The sequence below is a fragment of the Arachis stenosperma genome, chromosome 9 (genome assembly GCF_014773155.1).
Source record: "Arachis stenosperma cultivar V10309 chromosome 9, arast.V10309.gnm1.PFL2, whole genome shotgun sequence".
Taxonomy (NCBI): domain Eukaryota; kingdom Viridiplantae; phylum Streptophyta; class Magnoliopsida; order Fabales; family Fabaceae; genus Arachis; species Arachis stenosperma.
In genome coordinates, this window is record NC_080385.1 from 20,508,470 (window position 1) to 20,528,873 (window position 20,404).

General features: G+C 32.6%; 2 protein-coding genes across 2 annotated transcripts; both read left to right on the forward strand.

Annotated features, from left to right (window-relative positions):
- Window positions 1–305: 305 nt before the first annotated feature.
- On the forward strand, window positions 306–2,784 carry LOC130951557 (trimethyltridecatetraene synthase-like). Its single transcript, XM_057880239.1, has 2 exons — window positions 306–1,262; window positions 1,985–2,784. Exons 1-2 carry the CDS (start codon window positions 348–350, stop codon window positions 2,672–2,674), a joined length of 1,605 nt encoding a protein of 534 aa, XP_057736222.1. The 5' UTR covers window positions 306–347; the 3' UTR covers window positions 2,675–2,784.
- Window positions 2,785–12,804: 10,020 nt separating this feature from the next.
- Window positions 12,805–15,665, forward strand: LOC130947798 (trimethyltridecatetraene synthase-like). Its single transcript, XM_057876503.1, has 2 exons — window positions 12,805–13,796; window positions 14,857–15,665. Exons 1-2 carry the CDS (start codon window positions 12,882–12,884, stop codon window positions 15,484–15,486), a joined length of 1,545 nt encoding a protein of 514 aa, XP_057732486.1. The 5' UTR covers window positions 12,805–12,881; the 3' UTR covers window positions 15,487–15,665.
- Window positions 15,666–20,404: the final 4,739 nt, after the last annotated feature.

Here is a 20,404-nt window from a genome sequence, read left to right on the forward strand (position 1 = left end):
ATATAATCAAATTAATCAATTCAATCAATGATTCAACAATTGGATCAGCAACTCAATGATACAGTATTTTAGTTGAGTTAATTATCAACTCGATTCTAATAACTATATTCCGAAGAGATCAGTCTAATTATAATTAATAAATAGAAAAGTATAGGTAATTAAATATGCTAAAGAAAAGAGTAAAACAATTGAGCAAAGCCACAACAAAGGTTACATGGTACACAGCCAAATATGACAATAATTTTCTCTATAAATACATCCACTCACACATTGACCATCATTCATATATTAAACACACATAACACTCTTCCTTTAGCTCAGTGAAACAAAAACCACAAAACTCAAATATGGCTATAGATTTGTTATCCCCTGGCTTAATTCCAACCATAGCAACAATATTAACCACTTTCGTGGTCGTAGACATCCTCCTGCGCCATATTCGTGGCCGCCGGTATAATCTGCCACCAGGCCCAAAACCATGGCCCATCATAGGGAACCTAAACCTCATTGGATCCCTTCCTCACCGGTCCATCGACGATCTCAGCAAAAAATATGGGCCCATCATGCATCTCTGGTTCGGCTCCCACCCTGTAGTTGTGGGTTCATCCGTAGAGATGGTAAGATCTTTCCTCAAAACCCATGATGCCGCCATAGCCGACCGACCCAAATTCTCCGCCGGAAAATACACAACCTACAATTATTCCAACGTATTATGGTCCCAGTACGGCCCATACTGGCGGCAAGCGCGAAGAATGTGGGTAATGGAGCTCTTCAGCGCAAAATGCCTCGAGTCATATGAATACATAAGAAAAGAAGAGATGCGCAACCTGTTGAGTGATCTTGCCAACTCTACTAACACAACGCTGTTGTTGAAGGACCATCTTTCAACAATGAGCCTCAATGTCATAAGTCGCATGGTGTTTGGGAAGAAATACTTGGACAAATCGGAGAACGCGATTATATCCCCGCATGAATTCAACAAGATGCTAGAGGAGTTGTTCTTAGTGAACGGTGTACTTAACATAGGGGACTTCATCCCCTGGATTAACTTCTTGGATTTGCAGGGATACATAAAGAGGATGAAGGCTGTGGCTAAGAAGTTTGATAGGTTTATGGAGCATGTGTTGGATGAACACATCGAGAGGAGGATAGCTGTAAAGGATTATGTTGCTAAGGACATGGTAGATGTGCTTTTGGAGCTTGCAGAGGATCCTAATCTTGAGGTCAAAATTGAGAGGCATGGGATCAAAGCATTCAGTCAGGTACATACTCCCTTTATCTCTTTCTCACGTAAATAGTAAAAATCACTCATGTGTATTAATTATTTTTAGTAATATCAAATAAGTCTCGATTCTTTACTACTTTTTTTTCTTGGCTTTCTTTTTTCATTGTTGTTCACCAAAAAAACTAGTCTCGCTTGGTTCTTCTGCCAGTTTAATGGTAAAAACTAATTTAATTTATGATTGTATTTTTTATGACTAATTTGTTATATTAATCTTTTAACAAATTAATTAACGCACGTGTGATTTTTCAATCACTATTTTTAGCATTTATTCTTTATTTTTTTCTGCACAACAAGTCAACAACAGTCCCTCACTTTATTTCCAAAAAATAAAATAAAATATCTTTTTAAATTAGAACAAAATTACAAAAAATAACCAATTAGATAAACGCAATGAGTTATAATTCAAATGGCATAATATTTCCATATTCATTTAGAAGTCGCATATTCGAGTATTCCCATCTTTAGTAAAAATTAAAAAAAATTAGCTAAACATTATAGTTTCTCGTGAATCAGCAGAATTAATTAAAAGTAGTTTAAATAAAAACTAATATAAAAAATATTAATTATATAATATTTCTTTTAAGAAAATTGTGCAACTTTTTTTTAACTACTTTAAAATAGAGATGATCGCATCACTTTGATATATATATATATATATATATATATATTATATATATATATTATATATATATATATCAGGATTTAATAGCCGGTGGAACGGAGAGCTCTGCAGTTACTATAGAATGGGCAATCTCGGAAATATTGAACAAGCCAGAGATTTTCAAGAAAGCAACAGAAGAGCTAGACAGAGTAATAGGAAGAGAGCGATGGGTTGAAGAGAAAGACATTGTTAATTTACCTTACATTAACGCCATCGTTAAGGAGGCAATGAGGCTACACCCTGTGGCACCAATGTTGGCGCCACGGCAAGCCCGCGAAGATATTAAGATCGACGAATACGATATCCCGAAAGGGACACAAGTGCTAATCCATATTTGGACCGTTGGCCGAGACCCCAAGATATGGGACAACCCAATTGAGTTTCAACCAGAGCGATTTCTTGGTAAGAATATTGATGTGAGAGGCCATGACTACGAGTTGTTGCCGTTTGGTGCTGGTAGAAGAATGTGCCCGGGTTATCCTCTTGGACTCAAGGTGATTCAATCAAGTTTGGCTAATTTGTTGCATGGCTTTAATTGGAGACTACCTGACAATATGAAGAAAGAAGACTTGAATATGGAGGAAATTTTTGGGCTTTCAACCCCAAAGAAATATCCTCTTGAAGTGGTCATTGAGGCTAGACTTCCTAGCCATCTTTTATTCCATTTGAGTACTAGGATTAAGTGTTTTGGAATAATTGTGAGCTTTGTGTGTTTTTATGAAGTTTAATTTCATGATGTCCCCTCCAAAGAAAAATAGAACTACTTTTGAGTTTTGACCATATTGTTAGTATGAATGTTTAGTATGATGTAACCTTTATCTAAATTCTATGTCTTAATTCAAAGGTAAATAAGCTAACGCACAATATGGATTTTCATCTCGGATAATGTTAGGTAAACAATTATTTTTTTTAAATAATATGAACAACGGATGTTCAATTGACTGGGTGTGCAGATGGTTATCTTAATATTAGATTTAGACGGGTAATTTAAGAGTATAATGTATTTTTCCTTTATTGAATCCATTGTTCACAAAAATTATTGTTTACCTATACTTTTCCTTTTCATCTCATCTTTCTTTTTAATGTTTTGTTTAAGCTTGCGACAAAAATAATACCAAACAGGTTGAAGATCATCTTAGAAAGATTGTTGGAGACTTTCAGAGCACTTTTGTCCCTAGTAGTTGCCTTCGAAACATTCCATTATATGCATAAGAAGGTGGGGAATAAAAGATAAATGAGGCTGAAGTTAGACATATGGCAAAGGCTTACGACCGTATAGAATGGCAATTTCTAATGATGGTTCAGCAAACTATGATTTTGCAAGCTACACATATATCAGTACTGTGTCTTTCCAATTACTACTCAATGGATGCCTCTCAAAGGAGTTCAAGCCATCAAGAGGTCTTAGGCATGGTGATAGCCTCTCCCCCTATTTATTTATTCTATGTGCTCAAGTTTTTTCAAGATTAATGATGCAAGCTTAGGAAAGAAAGGCCTTACAATGAATCAAAATTGTTTTAGCACCCTAGATTTCTTATTTGTTTTTTTCATATGATAGTATTATTTTTATTAAATCTAGGTCAAGCCAAGCAGAGTGGGTCATTAGGCTTTAGATGTTTCAAAGCCTTCAACTATGCACTTTTATCCAACCAGGGATGGAGATTAATTAAGAAAATGGAATCCCTGGCAACAAGAACGCTAAAGGCTTACCAACTCGAATGTCGGGTACACACCTAGCTATATATGGAGGAGCATCTGGGGCACTAAATGAGTGTTGGAACTAGAAGGATTATGGAGGATTGGCACATGGAGGAACAAAAAACTCTTTGAAGTGTGGAGCTCTCGGACTAGTTTTGGTCAAAAGCCACAGTGGACATCCTAATTGATTTAGAGACCAGAACATAAAAATATGCTTTCATATAGAATATATCCTACCATTTGAAGCATCACATATCCTAGCACTACCAATTGATATCCAGACACAACCAGACACATTTTACTTGAGACACAATAATGAAGTGTGTTTACTATTTAATCAAAGCAAAATTCCAAGAGACAACCCAGAACAATGGAGTTCAAAGCCAGGAGGCAATATTTTAGATATCATTTTGGAAGATAAAAAGAGGGTGGTCAATTGTATCACATTGTGTCCTAGGTGTTAGGAGTGGGAATAATTAGAATCACATCTATTCAGGAACGGTACCTAGACCAAAAAATTTTGGTTTTGCTTCCCTATTACATTGTGAACTAAGGCGACAGGAGAAACGCTATTGAACCAATGGATCTTCTCCATTTTGGATCAAATTAAAAAACAAAGGAAATGATTATTCTTAGTTTGCTTAAACTTCATTTGGATTTCAAGGAATCATTTAACTTTTGATGCAAAACCTTCGTCGTAGCACCGCTTCTCGGAGAGCCTCACTGCCTTGTCCACTATCACGCTGGTAGTCGCAGGCTCCCTACCACCACAATCCCACAACCCATTGTTCTGGATCGGGCCTCCTCCTGTGTTTAATAAACTGAATGTTGATGCATCTTTGCTTTTGGGTACAGCGATGGGAGTTGCCATCGTCATTAGAGACTATGATCGAGTGGTTGCAGCAATGGCGACAAAGGAGATCCCAATGGTTCTGTCTATTCATGAAACAGAGGCTTTCGCCTGTTTTCTGGGTTTGAATTTGGACTTGAAGGGTGCTTCTTTAACATTATTTTGGAGAGTACTGCTCTATTGTTGTAAATGCACACTTAGACTCACACGCTCAACATGATAATTTTAGTCTTCTATTTTCAAATAATAAAACCTTTTTACATATGTTTAAGTCTTACCATTTTTCTCTTATCAAAAGAGATGATAATGTAGTCTCACATAATCTAACTTTTACCATGCCAAATATTTTGTGGCTAAATGATATCCCACTAGAAATTTGTAATAGGTTAATATGGATATCTTGAGCATCCAATGTCAACAGAATATAATTTCTCTAAAAAAAAAAAAAAAAGAAAAAAGACAGGGCAAGAGTAACATGCAATACCATACATAGTTGTTAAAATCAGATCGAACCAGTCAGTTCAATCAAAAAATTGGTGAATTGAATTCTAAATTGGTCTAATTCAAGGCTAGGACCGTTTCAGATAAAGAACCAATACAAACTAATCAAATCCAGAGTGAACCAACAAAAATTGGTCCAACCAAACCACTCAGATTGCAGATGCAGGCACACCTATGGTGCTTCAGCATTTTTGCAAGTCCACCGTACTCCAATGCTTGTGTACTGCATATTCCTTCAAGCTCCATTTGATTATATCTTATACATAGATATAAACACCAAACATATATTATATTAGGAAGATATAGACACAAAATACATGTATACATATTTTATTTTTGACAAATAAATACACAAAATACACAAAATATTAAAAAATTCATAATACCCCCATCTTCTACCTTCACCACCATCACTACTAAAACTTTTAATTTACCACCACCTAATTTTTTTTCTCAATCACCATCCATAAAACCAAAAATAAATTATCCATATATCGAAAAATTCTAATAATTTCAACAACAAATTCAATAATATTAAAAAAAAACAACAAAGATGAATAATAAAAAAATTGAACTTTGTATTAGAAAAAAAATAAAAAAGTGGCAGAAAGAATGGACAAAAAGTAAAATCAGAGAGAATATCAGTAGCAGACTGAAGAGAAAGAGGGAAAGAGCCAGTGATGCAACCCGCTGATGACATATCATCATGTCATGTTTTTCTATGTTTTTTTATACAAGAAATTGATAATTAGTGCTTAAATAATGTATTCTTTTATGCTTAAATGGTATATTTCCTTAATCTATTAATTTTATAAATTTTATAGGAAAAAAGTGGAAAAAGAAGCAAAATAGCACAAAATCAGCTCAAAAGAAGAAAAGAAGGATTTTCGGGTACACTTTAAAGTTGAGCATGATGCCAGGGCATCTTAGGTGAAGGAAAGAGGAAGGTTGAAGACTGAGCATATAACGATGGAGAAGAAGCAACGTTGGTGGCCAAGTTAGACCACTAGCGTTGACTCAAACTTGGAAGAGAAACAGAGCACTCCGTTGTAAACAATGCTGATGCTCACGTTTGAGGCAGCGTTGGACGTCCAACGTTAACCCCAACGTGGTAAGAAGGACTTCAATTCTAGAGCTGCATGCAATTTGAGTGGCGCGTACGCGTCTATGACGCGTACGCGTAAAAAAAGCAAATTTTGGCATCCGGGCGGAAGCGTGCAGCACGCGTACGCGTAAATGAGTGTTTTTAACTCATTTACGCAGAAGCGCACGGTACGCGTACACGTCACAACCGAACATTGGGAGTCCAACGTTACCTCAAACACGGCCTCCAACGTTTGCGATGCCAAACTCAGAAGTTGGAGTTGAGAAATTTGAATCGACGCGAACGCGTCAATGCCACGTACGCGCGGATACAAAAATAGCAATGGGCGCCTAAACGCACGGTACGCATATGCGCGGGTTGGCTGACATTGGCCCTCCAACGTTGAATCAAACGCCAATGACAGCAAGCTTCCTGGTTTCGCTGGTTTATTCTACATGGCGTTTGAGTCAACGTTGACCCTCAAACGTTGACTCAAACTTGAAGCATTAGTATTCAAATTTTGCACAGATCTCTTCTCAACACAAAAGGACAACCAATTGGAACCATCCTTAACCCAATTCCATCAAGGCCAAATCCAAATCAACAAAAGCCCCAAAGCAAGCAGAGCCCAATATTATCACTCAAAGGCACAAGAAACAATTAGATTAGGAATTTCATTTCATTTTGTAATTTATTTTTAATTTCATTTTTGAAAAAGCCTATAGAAAGGCATCTGTTCCATTTTAGAAAGGAATGATGGCTCTGCTAGAGAGCAATAGGAATAGGGTAGAATAGAAAGTTCTCTTTGAAACACTTTAATTTTTCTGCACTTTTACATTTCAAGTATTACAATTCAATTTCAGAGTTTCATTTTCATTGAGCTTGATTCACTCTTCATTGCTTGCTTCATTGCTTTCTTTAATTTTCAGCATCTAGCCCCCTTTTACATTTTGCTGCAATTTTACTTTTCTTACTCTTTAAGTTTTCTACCCATTTACATTCTGCAATTTTAAATTCTTTGTTATTTACATTGTGTTGCTTCAATTTCACTACAATCCTTGTGGGATCGACATCACTCTTGTGAGTTATTACTACTTGATTCGACCCGGTACACTTGCCGGTGAGTTTTGTGTGTGAAATCTAATTTTTCACCTCATCAAGTTTTTGGCACCATTATCGGGGATTGATTTATATCAACAATGATTAAGTGGGTGAGAAGTCTAGATTAAGCATTTTCTTTGTTTTGTTCTCTGTTTTAAGTTGAAATCAAGGTGTTTGTGCTTTTGCCTCACTAAGAAATTTTAGTAATATTTACACTTAAGTAATTAAATAACTAGAACGAAGAAATAATAATAAAAAGGGTTAAGTATGATTTTGATCCCCCAACGTAGAGGCCGAAAATCAATTTCGTCTCCAACCTTTTTTTCGCTACAAAATGGTCCACAAAATTTCAGTTTGTTTTAAAATCGTCCTTTGGACGAAAATACCCTTCCTCTTTCACCCCCAAATCAACCAAACTCAACAGAAGCATAATAGAAGCCCAAGCCGAACCAGAACCCACCACCACCACCACCATTATCATCATGGTCATCATCATTATCATCAGAACTTCCCCTAAAATCAACCAAAATCATCCAGAAGTCCAAGTTGAACTAGAACCCACTACCATTATCATCATGATCATGATCATGATCATCATCAGAACAACAAAATCAACCAAAATCAACCAGAAGCCCAAGTTAAACCAGAATCCACCACCACCACCACAATTATCATCATGGTCATCATCATTAGAAGAAGAAGAACAACAACAAAACTCAAAACCCACCACCACCACCCTCACCTCAGAAAATCAAAACTTAAAAAATCAGAACAATCAAAACTCAGAACTATCAACAAAATTCAAAACTAAAACTCTTCATCTTTTATTAATAAAACTCATATACAATTATAATAATAAAAAATTCTCAAATTCATCTTCAATTACAAGAACAAAAAATTCATAAATATAATTACCGAAACAAACGACGAGACGAGGTGCGACAGCGAGGAAAAGGTGCGGCGAGACGAGGTGCAACGGCGAAGAGGAGGTGCGGCGAGACGAGGGCAACAGTGAAGGCGAGGCAATGACGTCGGCGAGGGCGAGGAGGAGGAGCAGAAACAGCTCGCAGCGCACGGTGACATCTAGCGGCAAGGACTGAACGACGAGGAGTAGGAGCTGCGGTGGCCCTTAGCTTTCTCCCTTCCGATCTCTCTCTTCTCTCTCAGCTTTCTCCTCTCTTGCTCTCTATTTTTCCTTCCGATCACAGACGGCAGTGTGACGGTGCGGCCTTTCCTCCCCTCTCCCCCGGATTCTCTTTCTCCCCCCTCCCCTTCCTTCTCTTTCTCGCTCCCCCCTCCCCCGATTCTCTTTCTCCCTCTGATGCCTTTATTTCTTTTTTTTTTCTTTTTTATTTTATTTTATATTTTTTAATGAAGAGTAATTTAGTAATAAAAAAGGGTTAATACTCAAATTTGTCCCTGAAAGATCACTCATTCTTCACATTAGTCTTCAAATGATTTTTTTTTAGTCATATTAGTCCCTGAAAAATAAAATGTAAGTCAAATTAGTTCTTCCGTCAGTTGGATGATGACGTGTCATGCCACGAGGCAGGCCAGTGACACGTGGCACGCCACGTGGCTTCTCAGTGACACTTGGCAGGTCAGTGACACGTGGCATGCCGCGTGTCACTTGACATGTAAAAAAGTTTTTTATAATCAAAATAGTTCTTGAAAGTTCAGACGTAAGTCATTTTCATCCCTAAAATTTTAAAAATTAATCAAACTAGTCCTTATATAATTTTTTTATAATATTAAATTTAAAATATTTTTTGATACTACTAATTTTAATATTATTTTTGAAACCTTAATAAACAAAATTCTCTTTACATAAAATAATAAAAATAACTAAATTTTTATAAAGTTATTTTGTCATTTGTATTTTAAAATTTTACATTTTTAATTTGTAATTTTTTTATGTGAATTTTTTTTATTTAAATGAGTTTATCAAATTATTATTGATTATATATTTAAAAATTTAATATTTTAAATTTTACTAAATAATATAGTAATTATTTTAAATTTTAAATCTTTTAAATTTTTTAAAATTTTAATTTTTATTATTGTTTAATTTATATAGTAAAACTCAATAATTGAAAAACTAATTTATGGAATCACTTTTTGAATTTTAATATTCTAATATAATTTTTTAAATATTTCATTTAAAACACAATAAATTTTATTTTAATACGAAGCATATCAATTTATATAATGTACTAGTGCGGAGTAGCCTATGTTATGCATAGGTATAATGTTTTCTATTTCATTTTATCTCATTGATTTGTGAAATTAAAAAAAAAATTATATAATCTATCTCAAATATATGAAACACACAAAAATTTATTATGATCTTTGCACATATTACGCTTAAGAAGCAATTCGTTTAGCATATATATTAATAATAAAGTAACAAATAAATTTTCAATATTTTGTAAAGTTTGGAATTGAAGCAAAATTTGTGGATCTTCTTAAATTTTGACTCTAAGTATCACTACCATTACATCCTATATGTAAGTAATACCGTAATGGAAAAAAAAAAGATGTAGTAAAAAAAATAGTGGTATAACTTTGTTTAGGTTAATAAATACATACATTTCAATTTTGAGTATATATATATAATATATATATATATATATATATATATATATATTATATATATATATATATATATATATATATATATTTCAGCAAATGTAATAATGTAAGAAAAAGGTTTTAGAATAGAAAAGAATAAGAGAGATTTTGAGAAGAATTAAAGGAGATAGATAATTTTACTGAAAAAATTTTTAAGAAGAAAAGATACAATTACTAATGTTTTGTTTGTCAATTACATTTCTATTAAAATTATTAGTATCAAAAAATATTTCAAATTTAATATTATGAAAAAAATAAAAAATATATATAAGAACTAGTTTGATTAATTTTTAAAATTTTAGGGATGAAAAAATGACTTACGTCTGAACTTTCAAGGATGATTTTGATTATAAAAAACTTTTTTAAATGTCAAGTGACGTACCACGTCATCATCCAAAGGACAGAAGGATTAATTTGACTTACATTTTATCTTTCAGAGACTAATATGACTAAAAAAATCATTTGAGGACTAATTTAAAAAATGAGTGATCTTTTAAAGACAAATTTGAATATTAACCCAATAAAAAAATAAAATTGATAAAAATGACGATTTTAAAACAAACTGAAACTTTGGAGACTATTTTTTAGCGAAAAAAAGCCGAAAACGAAATCGATTTTCGGCCTCTACGTTGGGGACTAAATCACACTTAACCCTAATAAAAAATAGATAATATTTTAAATAAATCTGTGACTTATTTATTTAATTACAGTTTAAAAAAATAATATTCTAATAACATATCAAAATTAAACTCTACAATTTATCATCTAATAATAAAAAAAATATCTTCACATAAAAATAATGATAAAATCTTGGGAGTCACTCATATAAAGACGTTTAAAACGTCTTTTTTTAAAAGACGTTTTTTAATAATTAAAATTTAACTTATATAATCAATCAAATTGTGTTATTTTTATCAAAATTAGACCAAACAAATCAATTTGACTGAAAAATCGATAAATCAAATCTTGAATCGATCTAAATTAATATTCTTTTTTATAGAAAATTATTATAATACTCTTATTATAAGAAATGACTAAAATATTTGTATTATATATATTAATTTTAAAAGTCTTAAATTCTAATTCTATGATGGTATAGAGAGAAGAGAAAGGTTAGAATTTAAAATTTTAAAATATATATTAGAAATATTTTAAATCATTTTCTATAATAGGGGTATTATAGTTATTTTTATAAAAAAAATATTAATTTAAATCGGTTCAAGATTTGATTTATTGATTTTTTAGTCAAATCAATTTATTTTATCTAATTTTGACAAAAATAACACAGTTTGATTGATTATATAGGTTGAATATTAATTATTAAAAAAATATCTTTAAGAAAAGATGTTTTAAGTATCTTTATTTGAGTAATTCCTTAAAATCTTTATATTTGTAAACATTTTATGAGACGCTTTTTCCAGCAAAGCATCATTGGTTCTTTGACTTCTTTCTGTAACAACCCCAACCATGTCTTATTATCCCTCCACTCTACTATTATATAAACATGTTATTTATAAGTTTAACTAATACACTAAGTCACCAGTATTATAAGCATTTGATTTAATTCTCATTATTCGATGTCAAAAAAGAAAAAAGAAAGCAAAACATAATCATCTAACCTTATTTTTCTTTTAAATAACCATTTAAATAGTATATGAAAAGATAGTTACACCAATAATATATTGTCCTAAAATTAAATAATTTTCTTGTAACACATGTTAATATAATACTACAAATCTCTTTCTTAAGAAAAATTGTTATACAAAAACAACTATTCTCGACTTTGAAGTTTAAAAACTATACAAGATAACTACATAAAAATTTAAAAAAGTATATTATAAATTCTTAATAATAAATTCAAAACTGATTGTTTGCTCCAATCTCCTTTACCAAGATTCAACCCCACGCCAAACCTGAATAATCGCTCTGTCTTGGTGCCCTTCGGACCCTCCAATAATATAATCCCAACACCGCTGCTCTTCGTATTGGAGGGACCAGCTACAGAACATGATGCCGTACTCGTTTGGTCGCACAGGAATTAAAATTTGGTATCTTTTATACTGTCTACATTTTACTGGCAGAATTCAAACATAAAATAGTGTATCTTATCATACTTTATTTTTACTTTTAGACAAATTAGACACCATTTTTATAAACATCAAGAAGATTTTCTTAAATTTTTTCCCAACATTGAGAAATATTTAATAGTTCTTTCTCTTTTATTATCTCAATATATATATTTTATAATGTAAGTAAAATTATTTTTATATAAAGGCTAACTTGTTATTTTATATTTTGGCAACTAGCATGTTTGAAAGTTCTCAGAACTCTTCTCAATCACTATGATATTTTGAAAAGCAAGTTTAAGAACTGCGAGGAAACATCCAAGTTGAAAGTTGAAACTAGTCAAGTTATAAGGATACTGACAGTTCTTTTACAACCAAAATTGAGTTTAAATTGACTAAATAATTCTCTATTTAGGTGGCAAATATGATAAAAATAAGACTAATTTAAAAAGAAAAAAAAGATAAAAATTAAAATTAAAAAAGAAGTAAAATCATTTAAATCTTCTGCCATTATCTTGGATAATAAAACTGTGAAAGAAATAAAAAAATGCATTTATGTCCGAATATTACTAAGGTCTTATAATGATTAGATCAACTTTATTTTTTTAATTATTGTATTCACACTTAGACAAAAATTGTGTTTATTACAGCCTTATAAGGTCAGTAGAAAGAAAAAAAATTATCCAAAAAAATAGAACTCAAAACGAAAGGACCAGCCAATGTTGAAGCAATTTCCTACTACTTGCCTTTCCTCTTTATTCATGAAGTCAAGGTCAAGCACTTGAAACGAAAAGAGTAAAATAATGAACAAGTCTACAAAGAATCTAAGGTTACACAGTACACACATACACAACCAAAGTTAGTTAATTAGGATTAAGCATGCATCACACGGCAATAATTTTCTCTATAAATACATCCACTCACACATGTACCTTCATCATTCATATATTAAACACATAACATTCTTCCTTTATCTCAGTAATCCAAAAACCACGAACCCAAATATGGTTATAGATTTCTTATCTCCTGGCTTAATTCCAACCATAGCAACAATATTAGCCACTTTTGTGGCAGTCGACCTCCTCCTGCGCCATATTCGTGGCCGCCGATACAATCTGCCACCAGGCCCAAAACCATGGCCCATCATAGGGAACCTAAACCTCATTGGATCCCTTCCTCACCGGTCCATCGACGATCTTAGCAAAAAATATGGGCCCATCATGCATCTTTGGTTCGGCTCCCACCCTGTAGTTGTGGGTTCATCAGTAGAAATGGTCAGATCTTTCCTCAAAACCCACGACGCCGCCATAGCCGGCCGACCCAAATTCTCTGCCGGAAAATACACAACCTACAACTATTCCGACATAACATGGTCTCAGTATGGCCCGTACTGGCGGCAAGCGCGAAGAATGTGCTTAATGGAGCTCTTCAGCGCGAAACGCCTAGAGTCGTATGAGTACATAAGAAAAGAAGAGATGCGCAATCTGCTGAGTGATCTTGCCAACTCTAATAACACAACAGTGTTGTTGAAGGACCATCTTTCAACTCTAAGCCTCAATGTTATAAGCCGCATGGTGCTTGGGAAGAAGTACACGGAGAAATCAGAGAACGCAATTATATCACCTGACGAATTCAAGAAGATGCTGGACGAGTTGTTCTTGCTGAACGGTGTGCTTAACATAGGGGACTTCATCCCTTGGATTCATTTCTTGGATTTGCAGGGATACGTAAAGAGGATGAAAGCTTTGGCTAAGAAGTTTGATAGGTTTATGGAGCATGTGTTGGATGAACACATTGAGAGGAGGAAAGCAGTGAAGGATTATGTTGCCAAGGACATGGTTGATGTTCTTTTGGAGCTTGCAGAGGATCCTAATCTTGAGGTCAAACTTGAGAGGCATGGCGTTAAAGCATTTAGTCAGGTACATATTGTACTCCCCAATCTCTTTCATCCTACTTTGTCCCCTAAGATAATGGATTAGAAATAAGGAAGGGAAAATGACATTTTGTTGAATTATTAGTGTTTTTAAATCATTGTCATAGTGGTCATCCCAGGAAAGTTGTCCAAGTTAAACTATCTTAACAATAAATAAATAAAAAATAAATGATAGTGGGCGGATATAGTAAACTTTGCCATGAGGTTAAGCAAACTTTTCTATTACCAAAAAAATTAAATCTTAAAATATAAGGATGAATTAATTTTTTTTAAATTAATTTTTTCTATTTTATTTTTAAAAAAAAAATTCCTAAAATCATTCCTTCTAATATTTTACCTATTTGACATAACTTGAACTATATTTCTTTTGACTTCTGATTTGTTGGTCACTACTGCAAATTTTTTTTTTGTTCGGAAGAAACTATTCTTCCTCGTCTTTTCTTTGGTACCGAACTAGGCATACCCAACTATATAAATTATATTTTAAATCAGAATAAAAATTACAAAAATAACCAAGTAGCTCAACATTACATTACAGTCTAGTGAAATTTCGAGGCTAACATTTTTAGTAAAAAAAAAAATTGGTTAATAAATGCCAAAAAATTATAAAAAAAATATTGATCACCAAATTTTTTTTTAAATCTGTAACTTTTCTTAATTACTTTCAAAAAAGGATTGATCGGATCATATGTGGAACGATTAAAATTGTGACCAGTATATATTTCATTCACCAAATATGTAGAGGTTGAAATTGAGACTAAGTATAGCATCTTTTGAAAAAAAAAGGGGTAATATTTGCTCAACGAACTTTTTTAACTATGAACAAGAAGAAGCAAAAACAAATTTAACAAATATTCATACTCAATTCGAAGTTACATTGTGTGTATATATATATATATATATATATATATACATGAAGATATTTACTTAATAACACGATCTCTCTGCGCATTGATTAGAATAACCTATTTCATTACTTGCACCGTTGATACTAAAAAGTTTGATTGAATAATTTGTTGATCCACTTTGATATAAATATTGAGTAGGATTTAATAGCTGGTGGAACAGAGAGCTCTGCAGTTACTGTAGAATGGGCAATTTCGGAGATGTTGAAAAAGCCAGAGATTTTTAAAAAGGCAACAGAAGAACTAGACAGAGTGATAGGAAGAGAGCGATGGATTGAAGAGAAAGACATTGTTAATTTGCCTTACATTAACGCCATCGCTAAGGAGACAATGAGGTTACACCCGGTGGCACCAATGCTGGTGCCACGGAAAGCCCGCGAAGATATTAAGATCGACGGCTATGATATCCCGAAAGAGACACAAGTGCTAATCCATGTTTGGACCGTTGGCAGAGACCCCGAGATATGGGATAACCCAACTGAGTTTCAACCCGAACGATTTCTTGGTAAGGATATTGATGTGAGAGGCCATGATTATGAGTTGTTGCCATTTGGTGCTGGTAGAAGAATGTGCCCTGGTTACCCTCTTGGACTCAAGGTGATTCAATCAAGTTTGGCTAATTTATTACATGGCTTTAATTGGAGACTACCTGATAATAGGAAAAAAGAAGACTTGAATATGGAGGAAATTTTTGGGCTTTCAACTCCAAAAAAATATCCTCTTGAGGTGGTCATAGAGGCTAGACTTCCTAACCGTCTTTATTCCATCTGAGTACTAGGGTTAAGTGTTTTGGAATAATTGTGAGCATTGTGTGCTGCTATGAAGTTTAATTTCATGAACTCCCTCTCTCCTTTCTCCTGGAGAAAAATAAGAACTACTTTGGATCATATTGTTATGATGGTCAATAGGACCTCCAAAACTAGTAAGAGATGGTTATGATTTTTTATCTATGATCACAATTGCAGTATCTAAATTATAACATTTTAGATCATATCTTTTTTTTCGTGATCATTGATTATTCTATGATTACGCGTAAAAATTATGACCATAACTTAATCTATAGTCACGATTTTAGTGTGACCATAACTTATCTATCGTCATTCTATTTTAAAACCGTGACCATAGATTAGGCTGTAGTCACCTTTTTAAAAAATTGTGATCATAGCCTACTCTATGGTTACTCCTGTTTTAAACTGTGACCATAGCTTATTCTATGGTCACTCTTTTATATAACAGTAACCATAGTTTATCTATGATCATCCTTTTTTAAAACTTTGACCATAGCCTTCTCTATAGTCATGATTTTAATATGACCATAGCTTATTTATGGTCACTTTATTTTAAAACTGTAACCATAACTTATTCTATGGTCACTCCTGTTTTAAACCGTGATCATAGCCTATTCTATGGTCACCCTTTTATATAACCGTGACCATAGCTTAATCTGTAGTACGGTTTTAACATGACCATAGGTTATCTATGGTCATCCTATTTTAAAACCTTGACCATAGTCTTCTCTATGATTTTCTTTTGTAAAATGGTCACGGTTTTAGCGTGACCATAACTTATAATTCACTCTATGATCACCCTTTTGAAAAATCGTGACCATAATCTTATCTATAGTCACGATAAAAATCGTGACCATAATTTATCTATGGTCATCCTATTTTAAAACCACGAGCATAACTTACTCTGTTTTCTAAGATTTATTTTTTTTAAAAAAAATATAATCACATTCCAGAATTATGATCATCACAAAAATAAGTCTAAAAGGGAGAAATTCAAGAAATCTAAATCATAAAATTTACATTATAAGCTAAATATGTTTTTAGTCCAAATAACACATTAAAATATGACGTAATTTATCCATTACATATAATACGAATAAAATCTCTTAAAAAAAGTACAGAAGACATAAAAATATTAAATTTAGATAATTAAAATATATATGAGACCCATCCTATTTCATATTTCTATGAAACATAATATTTTTTCATACCATATCCTCTTGTTACACTACAAGAATATGGCCGATTAGCTACCACAAAAAAAAATCGTAAAATCGTCGCTAATCCGACGCAAAATATAATTTGTGACGGATTAGCTACCGCCTAGCAACTAATGCTTTCCTCACTGATTACAAGTCACAAATCAATGAGGCAAACACAACAATCGCTAATTCATCGAAAAGTTTTTTAGCTACCGAATAGATAGTCGCAAATCTATCACTAAAGTAAAAGCTAATTCCATAAAAGAAATAGACAAAACAGTAGTCGCTAATTAGCATAAAACTTTACTGCAGCATACTCATCGCTAAATGCAAGCTAACTTCGAAGACAAAATGGAATGATTAGTTGACCCTAATTCGAGAGGAATTTTTCCGAAACTAACTTGTCGCAAGTTGTCCGCTAATATGATCGCAAATCTGTCACATTTTGTAGCAAATCTATAGCTAATCTTTAAAAATCATTAATCAAATTTGTAGAAATTTTGTCGCTAAACCAAAGCTATTCGAAATGAGAAAGTAGAGTTATGAAATAATCGCTAATTTGCTAGGAAATAATCTGTAGTCAATTAGTTGTAATACTATCGCAAAATATCATCGCAAATTCCTTTTAAACTAGTAACAAATCGATAAGTATCTCTCACTACAAGAAAATCTGGCTTTTGCTACGCTTTTAAAACATTCCAAATATGCAAAAAGTGTAGCGATATCTTTTCACCACACTTTTTTATACACGTGCCAATTGAGTTAGTGTTAGCTACGCTTCGAAAGCGTGCCAATAGGAGACAGCCACACTTTTGAAGGGAGAAAATAAGAAAGTATAAAAAGAATTGATTTTTTTATTGATTTACATAAATTATTTACATGCTATAATTATAATTAAAAAAATTACAATTCTATAATAAAGCTAATAATTTAATTTACATACTGCAAATGTAATGCCAATAAGCCATAACAACCTCTTTGTTTCCAGCTGAAATATGGAGAAAAATGCTTGATCCATTTTTGGAAAATTTACCGAGAAACCATCAATTGAGTGTTGATTACCTCATCAGTTCTGCAGATTACAGAAAAGCAACACGAATCAATAGAAAAATGGAAAATTTTGTGTCCATACACGAGGTCATAGAACTATAAGCCAAACTAACACATGATAAAATTCCATAAATGGATTCATAGAAGATGATCACCAAAGAAGTAGCAAGAAATTCAACAAAAAAGAAAAGAAAAGAACTTTCATAATTATAAAGAATCCAACAACAGTCAAAATCAAAGGCACTGCACTACACTACACAACATCATGTGATTCTTGTTTGCACGCAAAATAAATTAATCAAGATAAACAACAGAATCAAATAGAAGAAAGTAAGATGAGAAATTAAAGTAGAAACTTTACCAAGAAACACAAATAGGATTCATTTTCAGCTTCTCTCAACAGAAGAGAACAGGGTGAGTCGAAAATAGCATGAGCCAGCAAATAGCTGAATAATTGATAAGAGACGTTGAAAAAAAAGAGTACAATAATTGACTATTTAACATTGACCAAAAATCAAACAATTGATCCCCATTAAAAGAGATTGCATCAGAAAACAGGTTCAATAACATCACTCTACAGTAGCAATTCAAGTTCAACCAACTAAATCAGTAGAGGATGTTAACCGTCTTTCCATGCCGTTGCCAACAACTTTATAAACCAAATAATCTTTTCTCAAAAGAATCAGCAAAGTTATCATCTTTAAACAAGTCTTAAATATTCGTTTTAATTACAACCTTATACTTTTATAAAAATTCGAACATAACCTCCTCTAAAAATAGAACTTAGCCACCCATACGGGTTCCCTCTTTCTCAACATTTCACCAACCTTTTATCAGCAAGTACCACAACAATATATTCTCAAAAATACTTGATAATAGTGTAAAAATCAATTTTTAAACCCTATACCCAGGGTAGTTACCAAAACAACATTGGCAGCCTAATTTCAATTTTGTTTTTAAAATATCAAATGAATTCAGAATTGCACAAACTTTATATCCATACGACCGTCTCGGATTAAGCTTTCTATTAAATGAAAAATCATAATTTTTTGCTTACTCTAGCTTTGGGAATAGAAGCAAAACTGTAACTGCTCTGCAGCGTCTTAAAATCAGAAAACAGCAGCAGCATGTGATATTCAAAATTCAATATAAAATCCAAGTTAAATCCAATGACCTTGAAAATTAATGTGGTTCAACTTCACTCATCCAGGTTTCTTTTTCAATTGGCTCCAGATCAATATCGTTTTTAATGAAGGAGTTATTATATAACTTAGAAGTTGAGTAATTTTCTGCAGAATTCTGTTTTAAAAGTTAATGAACATATCCTTCCAAATCCCATAACTTACTCATTAAAACATTGACAGCCCTGAAATTTAAATTACATATGCTAAACATACTTAAATTTCACCTCCAATTAGTTCCATCTCAATAACTATCCAAAATCCAAAGTTATAAACTCTCAAAGTTACTGATTTAAGAAAACAGAATCTGGCTTTTACTGCATAATGCATCATCTTTCAAAAATTCATATCTTTAAAATTACAAGTCCAACCATTCTGAAATTTTACGGCATTAAAATAATAGGACAAAAGTTTCATTTAAAATTGATTCCATTTCAAAATTCAATTCGAAACACACACAGCAGAGCCAACAAGTTACTGCTGTTCTAAAAATTCTGCAGTAAAAATCAGATTCCACAACCATAACTCAAAAATTCACCATAAATCATATACTTAACAAAAAGGTCTTAAATTCCCCAGTCCAGCTCCTTATATTCCCAAGCTTAATCTAGACTTGGTCTCACGCAATTCCGATCATCATAGAATTAGTTATAGCTTTTCAAAGTTACCGATTTCATTTAAAGATAATGCAGGAAATCAGATTTTTCAGTTTAACTTTGAAAATCACAACTAATTCTCCAGCTAATTCAAACTTCTCAAAATTAAATTCCAACAACGAATTTCATCCTAGTTTACTTAGCTTTTACTCTCTTATCATTTTTGATTACTGTTGAATATCTGATTTACTTCTAAAGTTTCCATTTAATTTCAAAACTCAGATTCTCAGCAATCAATTCAACATTTCAAGATTCATTCCTCCAAATATCCTCTAAACCCAACTCCAATCAATCACCAACTAAGTCCATTACAATAATCATATAACCAGTTTAATAACAATTAACAAAAATTTCAATTTAATCCATCAAAATACAGAATTCACAACAATCTCTCATCAAACAATTCATAAACCAAGCATGATCAATTTCACAAAATCAATGAATTCAATCAAAGTTCCAACCAAAATCTCAATCATTCCAATCACAATCTCATCCACAATTCAATATTTCATATAATCAATCAATCACTCACAACTATTATACCTATTTGCAGTTATCCAATAAACTTTGTCGGCATTCTTAAATTAAAACCGTTTAAATTAAACCCCCTACCTCGATTAGCCGAAATTCGATAATTAAGCGCAGCAAACCCCTGTTTTGTTTTAGCTTGTAGCAGCAACAGACTCGAACCAAACTAGCAGCAGCAGCAGCAACTCTAACAGTTCTTTATTATCATCAACACTATCTCCTATGATAGTTCCATCAGCAAACAGAGAAGGCAGAGCAGGAGTGTTAAACGGAGACATGGGTTT

Excerpts from the sequence above, each read along its gene's own strand:
- LOC130951557 (XM_057880239.1), top strand. The coding sequence starts at position 348 with ATGGCTATAGATTTGTTATCCCCTGGCTTAATTCCAACCATAGCAACA. Across the intron at positions 1,263-1,984 it reads GGATCAAAGCATTCAGTCAG|GATTTAATAGCCGGTGGAAC; the intron begins GTACATACTCCC and ends TATATATATCAG.
- LOC130947798 (XM_057876503.1), top strand. The coding sequence starts at position 12,882 with ATGGTTATAGATTTCTTATCTCCTGGCTTAATTCCAACCATAGCAACA. Across the intron at positions 13,797-14,856 it reads GCGTTAAAGCATTTAGTCAG|GATTTAATAGCTGGTGGAAC; the intron begins GTACATATTGTA and ends AATATTGAGTAG.